At 47.2% G+C, this 17,847-nt stretch overlaps 1 protein-coding gene across 9 annotated transcripts in view; it reads right to left on the bottom strand.

Annotated features, from left to right (window-relative positions):
- OXR1 (oxidation resistance 1) overlaps nucleotides 1-17,847 on the bottom strand; it is a 1,797,650-nt gene that overhangs the window by 132,443 nt on the left and 1,647,360 nt on the right. For all 9 annotated transcript variants that reach the window (XM_085605104.1, XM_085605101.1, XM_085605099.1 and 6 more), the window contains one exon: nucleotides 15,926-16,048. In XM_085605104.1, coding sequence (XP_085461230.1) covers nucleotides 15,926-16,048 — 123 coding nt within the window. The remainder of the gene's footprint in view (nucleotides 1-15,925; nucleotides 16,049-17,847) is intronic.

Raw genomic sequence — 17,847 nt, forward strand, 5'->3', positions numbered from 1 at the left:
TCGTTATTGCCTTCCATTTCACCTACTTTTTCCCCTAAACTAAGTTCTATTACCACTGTTTCTCCACATTCCTTTCATCCTCTGCCCCAACATGAACAGGTTAGACGTGCGGAATTCATGAATAACTCTTTCGTTCAACTCCTACATCAGCATCAGTTGGTGATGAATACTACCAACTGTTGGGTGTGTGGGTTAATGCCACATACCATGGATAGGGGTATTCCGTATTTGGTTCTTCCTTACAGTTCCCAGGGCTCAGCTCGAGCATTCCAAACTATGTTCCGTAGTGCACTAGATTCCTACCCCAGTCGAGAGCCACGTTCTGCAAACTTCGGTCCTGGTCCGTACCACAAGCCTTTGGCGATAGCGATTGCTGATTTAGATAGAGATATTTTTGATGCATCGCTTATTCCAGATGAAGAGGTGCAAGCATATAAAGATCTGAGTGAGGCTGAGTATAGTATGTCAGTGGGTGATAGACAGCTTAAGAGCTCGTCTCCAATATGGATCGTACCTCACCTCGGTAATTTCTGCTTGAAAAGTCTTGGTCGAAATCCGAGAGCCCAACTTGGGAAGAGTGCTTGTACTGATACGTATGTTCTACCGATGCTCTCTTCCCCTGTTTTCTTGACTGCCAAGGGTGCCTATTTCGTATGTTATGAACGTGCATATACATGGTTGCCCCGTGACTTCTCGGGTACCTGTTATATTGCGAATCTTTTGCCACCGACTTTTACGGTTGTCTCAGTCTATCACAAGACTAGAGTTGTGAGAGGCGTTATTAGCGAAGAGGACACTGCCGGTCAAGAAGCAGGAGATTTCTTTAAGGGTTTCTTGCCGTTTTGGGGACCTATGGTTAATAGTAGGAACCTGAGACAGTTGACCCGTGTGGTAGAATTGACGGCTAACATAACTGCGAGTGCTCTTGGTAATTTAACAGCAGAACTTCAGGCGGATAGACTCATGACGTTGCAGAACCGTATGGTTCTAGATGTTGTTCTTGCAGATAGAGGTGGTGTGTGCAAAGTGATTCATTCGAGCTGTTGCATTTTCATCCCTGACAACGCTCCAACTGTTTACCAAGCCATCTCGAAGTTACATAAGATCTCCGAGTCCATACACGTGGACGAAGGTAATTGGACACTTCTAGGATGGTTTTGGGGCCTGATTTCAACTTGGGGTTGGAAGATTCTGATGATCGTAGGGGTTGTTGTAACGTTTCTGTTCACGTGTTGTCTTTGTGTGCAGTGTGGTCCTGCCTTATGTGGTCTCTGTGCTACAACGTGTATAAGACGGCCATCTGTTACCAAGGAGACATTGATGGATAGAATGATGTTCCAGCAACAACTGAACGATTTGATGAATATCGAAATCGATTCTGATCTCGACTAGTGCTTGCCTACATGAGGGCAAAAGGAGCGTCTGAGGTTCCGTGAGAATCGTAATGACATTTTTTGGGTTGTTCGAATATGGACGAGTTTGGTATCTACGAACTGCAAATGACGAGTTTAGTGGGTGTACGCGTTTTCGCTGCGCTACTATGTACGGTTCGTCTCATTCCTGGGTATGTCTATCTGAACCCTCGGGTTCCATTTTAGATACGGCATCCATTTTGTCTCTTGCCCTCAAGTAGTCAGCGAACGGACACTGTCCGCTTCATGACCCTGGGATTCCCAAGCTTTCGCGGAGGACACATGTTCCTTTGAAGGTGTCTTTATGATGAGGGGGATGACACTGCAAGGGCAGATGGCTCCGCTCGAGGCTCATCTTGCCGTGCTAGTCTATTGTTTCAGTCGTGCATGCATTAGGCACGAGTCCTTTGATCCTGCAATCAAGTTTCCGATATTGCTCTCTACACTCTTTTCCAATCTGTTGTGCATCCTTGTTTTTCCTTTGCATCTGTTTCTGTCCCTTCTCCTAATTCGTTTACAGTCAGAATGGAATGTGCTTAATGTGGGGATAATGTGCTTTTACAGTTGGGAACCGGCAATGCTGTTGTAATTATGTTCCGGGCTTCTGAAAACATGAATGCGACCCTTTTGAAGTTTACTGTGGGAACTGAGTTGTAACCTTTTGTTCCCCATGTTGTGCAATGACGAAAATGTGTATAAAAGGAGCGATCCACTTTAGCAATTTGAAGCAGTCTCTCAGAACCTACACGTTGTGTACTTCTTGCGATTTCTGTATCCCTGCAGTAAATAAATGCTGATCTTTGACGCCGCAGGAAGTGTCCCGTGTCTCTGTGTTTTGTACGCCGGAACAGGTAACCCACGAAGGTTTCAGGTGTTGTCCCCTGGCACCGCTGGGCCTTAGAATAGCCCAGTCCTTCACTTGGAGCCTAAAAATTTCGGATCCGAAGGTACTTTCGGCCGACTTGATCCCAAACCGGAAGGCTTGAACGTTTGTTTCGGTGCCCCGCCGAGAGGCGGGGCGTCAGAAATATTGTCTCAGTGCCGACCTTGACCAGAAGCCAAAGGTGGTGGCATAGCCTTATGAGTCTTGGAATATGATTTAGGGGGAAAAGGGGTCTTTGTCTTGTATAATGTGTCCTTAGATAATGGCCACCACCCCCCTTACGCACTGGTCACATTACTGAAACACGGGAAGCGCACTCAAGAACTGATCTCATATCGTCCACTATTAATCCTGAATACTAAATATAAGATAATTGTCAAGATCTTCACTTGACTATTTCTGCCATTACTCTCATGCTTGATACATTCCGATCAATGCAGATTTGTACCCCGCCGAAATACTTCATTAAATGTTCGGCAGCTGTTCCAGATCATGGATGCTAGCCGGAATCTTCATCATCATGCTAGTTTGCTCTCGTTGGATATCAGCCAGGCGTTTGAATCCCTGGCTGGAGTCTTCATATTTGCTACCCCGGCACGGTTTTTGATCCCCCAGACCTACATCAGATGGTTCTAATTGCTCTATTCTGTCCCCAAAGGTCAGGCCAGACATCTCTCTCTTATCTGCTATTATGAGGTACTAGGCAGGGCTGCCGCCTCTCCCTGCTCCTCTTCATTCTTGCAATTGAAGCCTTGGCACAAAGACTTCGGCAATAAGCCAGCCAAAGGGATTTCTGTAGGTAGTGTGATTCATGTCCTCTCGCTGTATGCTGATGATTTGATCCTTTATCTCAGGGAAGAACAACGGGAAACAGACAACTGCTAACAACTTTTGGAAACCTTTCCGGCCTCCACATTAATGCAGGCACATACACAGCACATCACATAACTTAAGTCTTGGGGAAGATGAGATTCTGGTAGCCCCTACCACCTTCCGCTGTTTTGGGATACAAGTATAAAGGGAGGGCCCAGATTTACTGGAGGGCAATCTGTCATGCACAATTACATCACTCAAACCGCAGGTAGCCTTTTGGACCTCGCTGCCCCGGTCTGTTGCCGGACAATTAGCGTTGGCCAAATGGCAATGTTGCTGCACCTTTTCTATCACTTTGTGAATGTGCCAATAGTAATCCTTGAAGGGATTTACCAACAAACCTGATACGGGGGCTGGTGTGACACAGAGTTAGTTTAGTAAAACTCCAACTCCCATCAGATAAGGGTGGGCTGGGGGTGCCTATTTTTAACGCGTACTGTATAGCTGGGCAATTGCAATTGCTGTCATACTGGCATGCTGGCCATAACCTGTCGGAAATGGATTTCAGAGAAATGCAACTAGAGCATGTTTAACTACATTGTCATTGACATTTCAACACCTTCCACATATACACTAGTATTGTGAGTAGGAATGTAATACTGGAAAGTGGTGCTCAAACACTCTCGGTCGGGATACCATAAAACCCAAAAATATATCCTTGTGGGGCCTTCCCACCTTCTCAGGCACATTAACAAGTAGGAGACTGGCTTTCTGGGAGCGAGAAGGGGTTCAAACAGTAAGTGATTTGTTCACAGAGGGCACCCATACGACACAAAATGTGCATAACCTCCCAGATACTCCATTCTTGACACACGCCAGTCTCCTACGGTGTGTGAAGCCGCACTGGGTGGCAGATGACCAAGAACTGGAGACACATGAATTACTGACAGCTTTGTACTAAATGAGTCATGCCCGGCTTCTGGTACGATGGGTATATAAGGGACTCAGATACAAACTATGACTCCACTTACTGCACTGAGAGAGAAGTGGGAGATCGACCTGGGCAGAGTACTCTATGATAAGGAACAGGAGTGAATATTAGAATACCCAAAGAAAGTACCTTATAATTCGAGATTTAAATCCATTTAATACGAGATAATACATTGAGCACATTTAACACCACATACACTTAGTCGGGTATACCCAGCAGTGTCCTCAATGTGCTCACGGTGTCAGGAGGTGGGAGCAGACCTACTTCACATGCTGTGGGCCTGCCCACATTTGTGCGAATACGGGGCAGGGATGACAACAACACTAAACAAACTTACATGCCAAGCTCGCATAGAGCACTTAGCATTTTGTTTACTGGGGGTCCCCAAGGGTACCATAGTGGAAACATGATTTACTAACCTGCCACTATTATTGGCAAAGTGTCTTCTTACAAAAACGATGCAAGTCGCAGAGAACCACAAGTTTAAAAGATTGGAGGAAAGATCTAAATTCATGGGGCCTCGCCAAAAGTGTAGCTCTTAGGTGAGAGGAGAGTAGGGGCTCCACAAAACTCCAATTTTGCTGGTGTGGGACATGTTATAGGAAAGATTCAAGGTAGAGACCTGAGACTCCGAGGAGGTAGTGAGCTCCCAGGTAGTGAATGTGCACTAATATATAATGCATATCCTCCGATGACTGTACAAGAGTAGGAGTAGTTTCTTACCTGTAACTCCAGTTCTGTAGTAGGGGTATCTCTGTTATAGTCATAATCTATGAATAATCCCCGCCCATGTGCGGGGACCCCGGAGCAATCAAAAATATCTCTTAAGCTGTCCCGCATTTGCAAACCTGCAAAGACACTTAAGAGACAGACAAAATAATACAGCCTAATCACCACAAGGCTGCACTGGCCAGCACTTCCTCTGAAGTGAACACAAAAGCCAAAATAAAGTTGAAATGTCATTTTTATTCACATTTGACATGTTCCTTTATTATCACACACTCCCTTCACCAAAATCCCTTTAAACAATAGAGAGGAAGGGGTGGACAGACAAGCCCTATAGGCTGTCATTATGTGTCTGCTAAAGGGATACCGTGCCTTTAAGAAACTCTCCAGAGACCCCCGGTATCCCAGGATGCACAGCCAACACAAGTTACTTTCAGTTCTTTTTGAAGGTGTATAACAACAGGCCTGATACCGTCAGGTTACTCCACCGGGGAGGAGGGAGGGTCGCTTATGACTATAACAGAGATACCCCTACTACAGAACTGGAGTTACAGGTAAGAAACTACTCCTTCTGTAGTAGGGGATCTCTGTGTATAGTCATAATCTATGAATAGAATGGCAAGCCCATCCCAACCAACAAGAAGCGGTGGAGTAAGACCAACCACCAACAAATCACTGTGCAAACAAATTCCTTAGCGAAGCCTGTCCAACCTGCGCATCTGCCCTAGCATCAGAGTCCAGGCAGTAATGCTTTGTAAACGTATGGACTGACTTCCAGGTGGCAGCCTTACAAATGTCAGCAATGGGAACATTCCTAAGCAAAGCGGTGGTAGCCGCCTTGCCTCTAGTCGAATGTGCCGTAGGCTTACCCCCTAATGTTTTATTAGCTTTTTGGTAACAAAGCTGAATACAGGAAACAATCCATCTGGAAATGGACTGCTTTGAGGTAGCTAAACCAGTTCTTACCGAACCATAATTAACAAACAGTTGATCCGACCTGCGGATATCTTTTGTCTTATCCAGGTAGAATTTCAACACCCTACGCACATCAAGTGAATGCAGAGACCTCTCCGCCGGAGAGGAAGGATGCTGAAAAAACGTAGGCAAAGTTATCATCTGATTCACATGGAAATCTGATATCACCTTAGGCAAAAATTTAGGATGGGTACGCATGAACCTTAATAGATTGAAAATTAAGCCCAGACTGAGCTAACTGCAGCAGATAAGGCAAAATAACGTCTTCTTTACAGGATGTAGGGTCAAAGTCCTTCGCCTTGCACCATAAGCAGAATCTCTTCCACTTATAGGCGTAGGAAGTCCTCGTAGACGGTCTCTTAGCCTCTTTCAAGATCTCCATACAGTCCTGAGGCAGGTTCAAGTGTCCATACTGCACTAGCTCAGGAGCCATGCTGCCAAACTCAAGGACGAGAGATTGGGGTGAACCATCTGCCCTCCGAACTTCGTGAGAAGGTCCGGCCGGCACGGCAGGCGCCGGTGTGGCAGAACAGACCGGTGAAGAAGGTCGGTGAACCACCATTGTCTCGGCCACTCCGGAGCAATCAGGATCATTCTGGCTCTGGATTGCGACAGCTTGATCAGCACCGCCGGAATCAGGGGAATGGGTGGAAAGGCGTAGAGAAAGCTGTTGGACCAGCTGATCCATAGTGCATTCCCCAGCGTCCCTGGTTGGTAGTACCTGGATGCGAAGTCGCGGCATTTGCTGTTTTCTGCCGTAGCGAACAGATCTATATCCGGAGTGCCCCATTCTGCGAAGACGTCTCTTAGCACGTCGTCGTTTAGTACCCACTCGTGGTTCTCTTGAACGAGTCTGCTGAGCGCGTCTGCTTGGGCATTCTGCACTCCCGGCAGGTGGGTCGCCGTGATCGTCAGATTCCTGGCCACCAGCCAGTTCCAGATCGCCTGTGCCTCCCGAGACAGGGTGCGTGACCGGGAGCCCCCCTGCTTGTTGAGGTAATACATGGTCGTAGTATTGTCCGTCTGAACCAGCAGGGAGGACGTCCTGAAGGAGGGATGGAACGCCTTCAAGGCCAAGTGTACTGCTCTGAGTTCCAAAAAGTTGATATGGTAGGTCGTCTCCATCTGCGACCATATCCCCTGAATCTGAAGAGGGCCCGAATGCGCTCCCCAGCCCTGGAGAGACGCATCGGTCACTATGGTCTGGGCCGGAATGTCCTTGTGAAAAGGAGTCCCCTTGCAGACATTCTCTGGGGAACACCACCATTTCAGAGACTGCCGAGCGTGCTGAGACAACTGGATCTTGTCCTCCCAACGCCCCCTCCTCTGGTCCCATTGATCCTCCAGACATTCCTGCAGGGGCCTCATATGCAGACGTGCATTGGGGGTGAGGAAGATGCAAGAAGCCATCGACCCCAGTAATGAAGACACCGTCCTCACCGTAGGAGAGCGGGCTGAGATGAGATGCAGAGCCTTCCCACGGATCGATAAGCGTCTCTCCTCCGAAGGACACACGCTTGCGGTCAAGGTATTGACTGAAGCCCCCAAGTACTGGAGACACTGCACAGGGATCGGCACTGACTTCGTCATGTTGATGTGCAGCCCCAGACGGTGAAGCAAAGCCGCCGTCCTGTTGAAATGGCACTGGGCTTCCTGATAAGTGGACGCTTTGATCAACCAGTCGTCCAGGTAAGGGTACACAAACACCTTGGTCTTCCGCAGGTGTGCCGCGACCACTGCCATGCACTTGGAGAACGTCCGTGGTGCAGACTTCAGGCCAAACGGGAGTACGGAATACTGGTAATGGTTGTTGCCTACCAGAAACCTCAGGAACTTGCGATGCTTTGGTGCGATCGGCACATGAAAGTAAGCGTCCTGCAGATCTATGGCGCACAGCCAGTCTCCTCGATGCAACTGAGGGTAAATCTGATGCAGGGACAACATACGGAACTTTTCTCGGCGGATCCACCTGTTTGCTTGACGCAGATCCAGAATAGGCCTGAACTCGTTCTTGTCTTTTTTTCTTACGAGAAAGAACCGGGAGTAGAGACCTTTTCCTTTTTGCTTCAAAGGAACAGCTTCTATCGCCTTCTTTTTTAACAGAACGTCTGCCTCCCGCTGGAGCTCCCGCACCATGTTGGAGGAGCGCACTGGTGGAATCTGTGGAGGCGAACTGGTGAAACGAAGACAGTAGCCATTGCAAACAATATTCAGCACCCACTTGTCCTGTGTTATTGTCCTCCACTCTGCCAGGTAGTGTTGAATACTTCCCCCCCACCGGAGCGGGTAACGGATGAAGGGGAAGTAACTTTTCAGGGCTTCGACCCGGCCGGGCCTTTGTTCCCCGCCGAGGACTGATGCTGGCCTCTGCCCCTCTGGCGCTTATGAAAGGGCTGCCTCTGGTACTGCTGCTGTTGCTGGGGCTGTTGCTGGGGGCCCGACTGACGCCCTTGGCCCCTCTGCTTGGTGTAGCGCCTGCCCGAGGAACGGAAGGACCTCCTCTGCTCCTTAGGCCGCTCCAGCCCCACCGCCTTCAGAGTTTCCGCCTCAGCCTTCATGCGGGCCATCTCGTCATCCGCATGTGACCTGAATAGCGTCGTGCCAGAGAATGGTAGATTGGCGATCTTCTGCTGCGCTTCCGGCTTGAGCGGAGTCAGCCGCAGCCAGGAATGCCTCCTCATGCGTATGCCGTGGCAGTACCCATGGGCCGCCAGCAGCGACACGTCCCCCGCCGCACTGATGATCTGATTAGAGACCATCATGCCCTCGTTCAGCACCTCTTGAAAATCCTCCCTCTTGTCTCTGGGCAGGGAGGCCGCGAACTGTTGCAGGGAGTCCCAAAGAGACCTGTCATAGCGCCCCAACAGAGCGGAGGCGCTAGCGGCCTTCATCGTAGTAGCCGACGTGGAGCACATCCTCCTCCCCAAGGAGTCCATTTTGCGACTCTCCTTATCCGGGGGAGCCGTGGAGGAAGGCGTCGTAGAGTGTTGCTTACGAGCCGCCGCCACGATAACAGAATCCGGTGGGGGATCCACTCTGAGGAACGCCGGATCCGAGTCAGGAGCCCTGTACTTCTTTGACAGTCTCGAGGGCGCCGGCTTCACCACGGCCGGCGTTAAGAACACCTCCATCGCAGGTTCCTCCAGCCCTGGGACCAGCGGGAGGAGGGGGCGCGACAGATGTACTTTATGCAAAGTCTCAAAAATCACAGAAGTAGTGGGAATAGGGGTAGTCACTGATATCCCCAACTTCGCAGCCCCTCTCAGCAACACCTCCTGGAACGTGGCAATGTCATCCACTGGAGAGACGCGGGTAGGAGGCGTCTCCGACAGCGAGGGCGAATACTTGCCAGCCCCAGAAGAGTACGTGCCCCTCGACCCTCTGGAACGAGACCGATACCTCCGTCGACCATGTCCAGAGCGAGTGGAGGATCTGCGCCTACTCCGTGATCGCCTGCGAGGGCGAGAGCGAGATCTCTGCCGGTGAGGAACCCTCGGGGGAGGAGGCGGTGGCTGCGGTGGCGAAGCAGGCAGCTGAGGCACGGGCAGAGGCAGCGGAGGAGGTGGAGGAGGAGGAAGAGGAGGAGGAGGAGGAGGAGGCAGGGCAGGCACCGGTGGAGGCGCCGGTGGAAGGTCGGGCACCGGAGGAAAAGGCGGCCGCTGGGTACGCAGCGGGGTCAGATGATCTGAAGCCCCATCACTTCTAGCCGGAGAGCCCCCATCATCATTGTCCGGGCTCGCGGCCACTCTCCTCTTCTTGGCGGGCCTGTCCCGCGTGGAAGCCACCGAAGGCGAACGTCCACGCCTCCCCGATCCCCGACTGGAGATCGTAATCACCGAGGACGTATTCCCCGATGTCTGGGACGTCGAACTGTACGTCGACCTCGACCGGCGTCTCTTCGCCCTTGACAACGAGTGCCGCCCCGCAGTCGATCGTCCTCTCGACGTCGAACCAAGTCTCCTCGACGTCGACCCATGCCTCCTCGGCGTCGAACCCCGCCTTGATCGCCGTCGCCGAGGTGTCTGCCTCGACGTCGACTGCCTCCTCGACGTCGACTTCTGGCGTCTCGACGTCGACTGCCGGCGTCTCGGCGTCGACCGCTGCGATCTTGACGTCGATCGTTGGTATCTGGACGTCGATCGTTGGTATCTGGACGTCGATCGTTGGTATCTCGACGTCGATCGTTGGTATCTCGACGTCGATCGTTGGTATCTCGACGTCGATCGTTGGTATCTCGACGTCGATCGTTGGTGTCTCGACGTCGACCTGTGTCTCGGCGTCGACCGCCTCCGCCTCGACGGCGGGCGCCGGGATCTCGGCGTCGACTCCGTCAGCGTCGAGCCGTGGGTAGACGGCGGCGAGTGAAGTCCATGGGGCTCGGTACGACGTCGATGTGTTGTGGACGTCGACCGTGACACCTGCGACGGCGACCCGGTCCCGGGTCTCGCCGGCCCCTCCCTCGACGTCGAATGCCGAGGCTGCCGCGACCCAGAGCCCTGGATCGACGGCGAACATACCGGTGCCTTCTCTCTCGCCGTCGACGTCGTCGCCTTCGACGTCGAACGCGACCTACCAGCCGGTAGGTGCCGTCTCTGCTCCTTGCTCTGCCCGGAGGTCCCTCCAGGGGCTGAAGCATGGGCGGAGGAGGGGGAATGGGACCCTCCATGCCCTGAAGTCCCACCGGTCCTCTGCATCTCCTGTCCCTGAAGGCGAGTCTTCTCCCTGTCCCTCAGGGTCCTTTTAGAAAAGGTGCTGCAGATGTCACAGGCAGCTGGGACATGTGAGGGCGACAAGCAGAGGATACACACCTCATGTGGGTCCGTCTTAGCCTTCTTCCTCCCACACTCAGGGCATTTATCGAATAAAGCCATGCTGAGAGTGGGCCAAAACTGCTCCAGATTGCAGGCAGTAGTAGACAAAGGCTTTAGACGTCGAATGAAACCACTTTTAATCCAAAAAATCCGATTTTAATCAATTAAACCACCCAAAAGGGTAGAGCTCAAGCTCCAGGGTCCTGCTAGCAGGAGCCGGAAAAAAGAACTGAAAGTAACTTGTGTTGGCTGTGCATCCTGGGATACCGGGGGTCTCTGGAGAGTTTCTTAAAGGCACGGTATCCCTTTAGCAGACACATAATGACAGCCTATAGGGCTTGTCTGTCCACCCCTTCCTCTCTATTGTTTAAAGGGATTTTGGTGAAGGGAGTGTGTGATAATAAAGGAACATGTCAAATGTGAATAAAAATGACATTTCAACTTTATTTTGGCTTTTGTGTTCACTTCAGAGGAAGTGCTGGCCAGTGCAGCCTTGTGGTGATTAGGCTGTATTATTTTGTCTGTCTCTTAAGTGTCTTTGCAGGTTTGCAAATGCGGGACAGCTTAAGAGATATTTTTGATTGCTCCGGGGTCCCCGCACATGGGCAGGGATTATTCATAGATTATGACTATACACAGAGATCCCCTACTACAGAAGGTTCCGTAATAAAGGACATCACCGGGATTTATACACAAAGCGCACCAGACCAGCATAGGCACCTCACCTCCCCTGCAACATGTTGATGGTTTTCTAGTGACATGCAAGGGTTATATTTGGGAATTCAAGTGGGTGGAATATTGCATTTGACCTAATGCCCATGGTCACCATATGTTTATGCTTGGCATAGATCAAAATGCAGTTTACTGTACTCAAAATGTAGATTAACTTGAATATATTCTATGATATCTGTCACAATACAGTGACTGATGTTTCTGTAACACAAGTAGATTTTTTTATAATAAAATGCAATACATTTTGTGGAACAAAAAACACCTTCATGCTTGAAGGCATGTACAATTGTCTATCATAATGGGGGAAATTGCTTTATATGTGCTGCAGCCAATACACCAAATAAAAAACATTCTAATTCCCTTACAGCTTCTTTCTCCAAGTCAGAACGCATTTCCTCATTCAATGAGTATCTGCTGAAACATTGTTTATTGGGATGGGAGAATCATGAGGCTAAGTGGCTGAAGGGGCTCGGGGTCTTACCCAGTTTATCAGTCGCAATACTGTTGACAAGGGAATTTAGATGACTGGTTGGCCAAAGACATTATTATCTTCAGTAGAGAACATTTTATCAACAAGAATTACCCTTGGTGACAAGGTTGCTAACAGTAGGTGGATCAAAGAAAAGGAGTGCGAGTGTTGGACAACAAGCGGCAGAACAGATGCAGTAGTTGGTTTTGGCTTCTTTTCAAGATGCTGACTGAGGAAAGGCCAACAAGGTTATCATTAATGGGATGAATTGAGTGGGGCTGGGTTTAAGGGCACGGGTCACATTGAGACACTTCATTCATCTTTACTGGTATGTTACACTTCAATTTCCATTAAGATGGCTTATCTACAGACAAAGGATTGGAAAGAAGGAAGAAGATGCATTCATGAAAAATTCTTCTCCAGAAGAGAGCAAAACACTCTCCTAAATGAATGAAATCAAAATCATAGGGCCCGATTCACAGAACTAACTTAAGACAAAATCCTAAACTTACTACCATTTTGGTATTCACAGAAGGCACTTACTCATTTTGGTATTCACAGAAGGCACTTACTCATTTCGGTATTCACAGAAGTTAGGAGTCCTAACTTTAGGACTCCTAAATGCCTTCTGTGAATACCAAAAGTCTTAAAATTAGGATTTTTCTCAGTTTAGTAGTAGTATAGTTAGGACTCCTAACTTTAGGACTCCTAAATGCCTTCTATGAATACCGAAAGCCTTAAAATTAGGATTTTTCTCAGTTTAGGAGTCCTAAAGTTAGGAGTCCTAACTTTACAACTACTAAACTGAGAAAAATCCTAATTTTAAGGCTTTCGGTATTCACAGAAGGCATTTAGGAGTCCTAAACTTAGGACTACTAAATTGAGAAAAATCCTAATTTTAAGACTTTCGGTATTCACAGAAGGCATTTAGGAGTCCTAAAGTTAGGAATCCTAACTATACTACTACTAAACTGAGAAAAATCCTAATTTTAAGGCTTTCGGTATTCACAGAAGGCATTTAGGAGTCCTAAAGTTAGGAGTCCTAACTATACTACTACTAAACTGCGAACAATCCTAATTTTAAGGCTTTCGGTATTCACAGAAGGCATTTAGGAGTCCTAAAGTTAGGACTCCTAACTTCTGTGAATACCGAAATGAGTAAGTGCCTTCTGTGAATACCAAAATGAGTAAGTGCCTTCTGTGAATACCAAAATGGTAGTAAGTTTAGGATTTTGTCTTAAGTTAGTTCTGTGAATCGGGCCCAACCTGTTTTGCCTAACTCAAGATTTTAAGAGAAGACCTTACATACATCACAGGGTACAGAGTTTAAAATATGTTTGTCTGGCTCCAAGAATTACAGTTCTAGAACAAAACCCTTTACCAGCGACTTCAGGAGTGTGACTCATTCTTTCTCATATATTCATATTTCCTCTCTCACTCTCATACTCTCTCACTCTCATTCTCTCTCATATTCTCATTCTCTCTCTCATTCTCATTCTCTCTCTCATTCTCATTCTCTCTCTCGCTCATTCTCTCTCTCGCTCATTCTCTCTCTCGCTCATTCTCTCTCTCTCGCTCATTCTCTCTCTCTCGCTCATTCTCTCTCTCTCGCTCATTCTCATTCTCGCTCATTCTCATTCTCTCTCTCATTCTATCTCTCGCTCATTCTCATTCTCTCGCTCATTCTCATTCTCTCGCTCATTCTCATTCTCTCGCTCATTCTCTCTCTCGTTGCAGTCTTAAGGGACAGTAACCTCAGGACAGAAGGAAAACCCCTTATTTTTTTTACCTTCATCAGGTATAAACTGTAGCAGATTTTGAGTTGAAATTCATATTAGTCTGTATATAAAGCTTCAGATAAGTAGACCTCAGACAACTCAGTTTCAAATCTGAAGGCCTGGGGGTGAGGTTTAAGGCAGTCTACCTCAATGGTGAGTCAAACGACGAACAAATTGAACTGAAAAGTGTACATACAACAATGTACTAAATGCATGTTATTACTTAGACCCCTGCCGAATTATTGTAGCCGATTGAGGAAGACAAGTCATTCAGAGACCAGGGTTGCACTGCTGAGCAGCCGGCAGGACAGTATAAGAGGACAACCCGCCCGGGAACTCGTAGAAGTAAAGACAGCCCGATGATCCCTGTGGAGGCCGCAGGCCAGGCTGCAAAGTCAAAATGCTGCGGCCTGTGGTGGTTTGCAGCCTCGCCTGAGCTCAACCTGCTTGCTGCAGCCAGCCCTTACAGACTACAGTTGCTGCCTGCGCCACAGTACTAGTCTCGAGACTCAGCTGCGGCCGGGCCATGGCCCAAGTACCAGCCATAAGACAGTGATGCTAATGGCAGCGCATGATCACATCAGACAGCTGCAGCCTGCAGGTATTGGATAAGTTGTTACACTATTCTAAAGCCGACATCAGTGGATGGATCCGATAGACCGCCGTGGCGTATGTGTAACTGACAGATGTTTATGTTGTTGGGGCTTTTCTGACATGTTTAATATCATGGTTACACATCGTTTAACAGTACGATCAGGTTACAATGGCACAAGGTTTTGCCCATCAATTTCTGGTGCTTTGCAGCAGTTTTAAGATCTCCTTTCAGTTTCTTGTTGCTCAAATGGGTGCCATTTCTGATATTTATGTTTCGCTCGTCTTCATTGCTTGATTCTGCTCACGAGAAAGTGTCCCTTGTACTCATTAAAATGTCACTCATAATTTCACTTATGACCGCATATAACATGGTGCTGCTTCCTAAAAACCTACTCTCACCCAATTTGAGTGTGGTCTTATAGTTGATCAATAGGGTTTTAAATTGGATTCTTTTATGAATTTAGAGTTACTGAAACTCGCTCTCCCTTAGATCAGAGGAAATGGGCTGGTGGTGAGGAATATTAATAATAACGTAGGCAGATGCAGTTTGCACCGCCTTGAGTATTCTGAACAAAGATTTGTGAATACAATGGTTAAGAGTCATAAGAGTAGTCCAGTCTGGCCGTAATGATTAACAAGTTACTTACCTTCAGTAACGCATTATCTGGTAGAGACAATATCTAGCTGCAGATTGCTTACCTTTGAATTTCCCAGGCATCAGACTGAATCTGGAAACTTTCGCGTAAGCCGTATCCCTGTGCACCGTTTTACAGGGTTAGGGTTGCTCCCTTTACAGGGCCCTGGTTTGGACACACACTAGTCAGTTCACTTCATGGCTCTACGCTTTTGACGTGGGAAACGTGAAAAGTAACTGACGTCCGCTTGCCTGGGTGGCGTCTATACAGGTGACCGCAATGTCACATCCGGCACTAGCGACACGGATAACACCACGTGGAACAGAACGGAACCATCCCAGCGTGCAGGGGTACTGCTCACGCAAATGTTTCTGGATCCATTCTGAGGCCTGTGAAATCAAAGGTAAGGAATATGCAGCTAGAAGTCTCTTTCAGATAATATGTAATATATCCTTGCACATAGAGATGGGTAGTGTTCAAACCTTTTCTGAGGGAAAGAAAGTAAAGTTGGAAGAGACTGCAGAAACTTGAGAGATGGAAGAGCAGTCTTGATCACATTTCCCTCCCAGATTTCTTGCTGACTTTACAGGGAGAGGCAAGGAGCCAAATTCAGCTAACCACCAGGCATGATGGATTGAGATTCGCCAAAAATAAGGTTTTCGGTGTTATGTGCACAGAGTTTTAAACCGTTTCTTCTTCATCAAGATGAATATAGAAATAAGACAATTTAAAACAGTGTTGAGTCAGGTAAATGTTCTGATATGTAAAACAATAGGCTGAGTGTCATCAGCATATGAGAAACCATTTTAAAATCGAATGATTCTACCAATCAAATCACAGTTCTCTGAATAACCCCCCACACTGATCAAATGCATATAATGGATAAGAGTGTGATCAATGTAGCAGAATACTTGAATACACAATAGAGTAATGGATACAGTGGCAATAAACCATACACAGACCCTTACTGATCACTTAGTTTACATTTAAAGCATTTACTATGAGCCCACCCTAATTTAAGAAATGGAATAGGCACTCAATAATGTAAAATTCATATTGGCAATATATGGGCGATCTATTGATAGCACGCTTCGAATAAATCCCACCTTTTCAATTTGGTCAGGCTGCAGTAAATGACTTGGATCACTAAGATTTGGTTTGAACGTTTCAGGCTCCAGATTAACTTTAAAGCTTGTAGTTTGACCAGAATTCACGTCTTCTCTAGTTATCTGCAAAATTTCATAAACAAATTTAAATTAGAAACCATGGTTTAATATATGAACACATATCTGATGCATATTTTGAACTGGAACTCAAAATGAGAGTTTTCTATAATGCTCTAACCCTAAGCTAATTACTACTGTTTAGTAAAAGCTGCATTTCTTACTCTGTAAAGGAAATTTCAATGTATAGAAACAATTGTGTGGACCTTCATTATCTAATCTTGTTCAATCTGTTGGGTTTACAGTTATGATCCTGAAGCTAGCAGACATTTGATCCATGAAGGCTAAAATGCAACATGACATGCAAGTGTAAATTATTCATCTCAGTCACCAAATCATATTGCTGGTAGAACCACAACAGTATCATAAAAAACGATAGTGTGTTTTGAATTGAAGACCTAATAGACTGTGTTTAACGCTGATGGACAACTTAGAGACCTGAATAAATTTGAAGTGGAAACGTTTCAAGTTTAAGTGGAAATAGTTTTTAAGAAATATATTCTGCATCAGGCCTCCAAGATGTGCAGTTACTGTTATGTACTAAAAGAAGCATAAGTCTACTGTAATAGCAAACCACATCGAATAGCAAGCTATATAAAGTGCTTTCGCTTTACCTGAAACTTGAATTAGGCTCTTGCTGATTGCCCTCGCGCTTGGCATCGTACTGGTCCAGGGCTGGGACAAAGAGTTAGGGGAAGGAGGAGAAAGGTAACGAGTCCTTATGTTTTGGTTGGGGTAGGAGAGCGGGTCATCGTTCTTGGCTGGGGGACTTTTAAAAAGGGTGGGAAGAAGGGCTAGGGGATTTGACACAGATGTTCCATTAGCTTCTGTGTAAGCAGGCAACTACAAATCCAACCATACAAGGTGAGATGCATAATTTATGTCAATTAATAAAAACCATTTTAAGGTCAGGACGCAGAAGACATCCTTGGGTTCACAACTATCAAAGACTACTGAACGTATGTGTGAGAAATGACCCTATTCGTGTTGAGGTCTTCCCATTTATTCTCGTCTTATTTTGCTGGCTTTAGGACTCTGCACACTTTACTACTGCAAAACTGTAGTAAAGCAGCTGTGCATTGAAGTACAACTCCACGTTAGGCTTTTAACTTCTACTGTAAAAGGTGTTTAAAATGCACCTATGTATGGAGAGTTAAATGAAGGCTGTAGTGTGTATTTAAAAAACATACATAGAGTGTGACAATCATTCCATCACTTCAGGAAGAAACTTAAACTTCTTCTTGTCAATAAATACCTAAACCCTCACCTCTAAGTCTTCTGACTGTCCTGTTGCTTCCCCGCACTCTCCAAATAAATCTGAGCATCACTACCTATACCTCGGGTGAAAATCTGTGCCTCAACTCCACCCACTTTCGCAACACCCTACTGTATCTACCTCAGACCTATACCGTCCACATATCCTATCGTATACTTCCTGCATACACTATTACTATGTCTTTGTGTATGGATTTACTCCATGTCAAGAAGGCACTTGAAAATAACCTAGACGGCTTGGAGGGGTCCAGAATGATAGTAACTGAAAAGGAGGCACTTAGGGGCCAATTACAGTGTCAGTCAGAAAGCCTCAGACCACTAGTCGGATGCTTTCCGACCGCGGCCGGAGGCTTTCCGACCGAAACGGTAGGGTTGCAGTCCAACCGCCCAATTATGATGTCGGCGGTCGGAACGTAAACCAGCCGGTCATTCCTATTTGGTTCCGACTGGTTCTTAGAGTCTTCGTGCCAGTTGGAGCCGCACCATAATCCCCTATCGAGGGCATTTTTGCCTTTTGGATTACGATGTCT

Source organism: Triturus cristatus, chromosome 5_1 (genome assembly GCF_964204655.1).
Source record: "Triturus cristatus chromosome 5_1, aTriCri1.1, whole genome shotgun sequence".
Taxonomy (NCBI): Eukaryota; Metazoa; Chordata; class Amphibia; order Caudata; family Salamandridae; genus Triturus; species Triturus cristatus.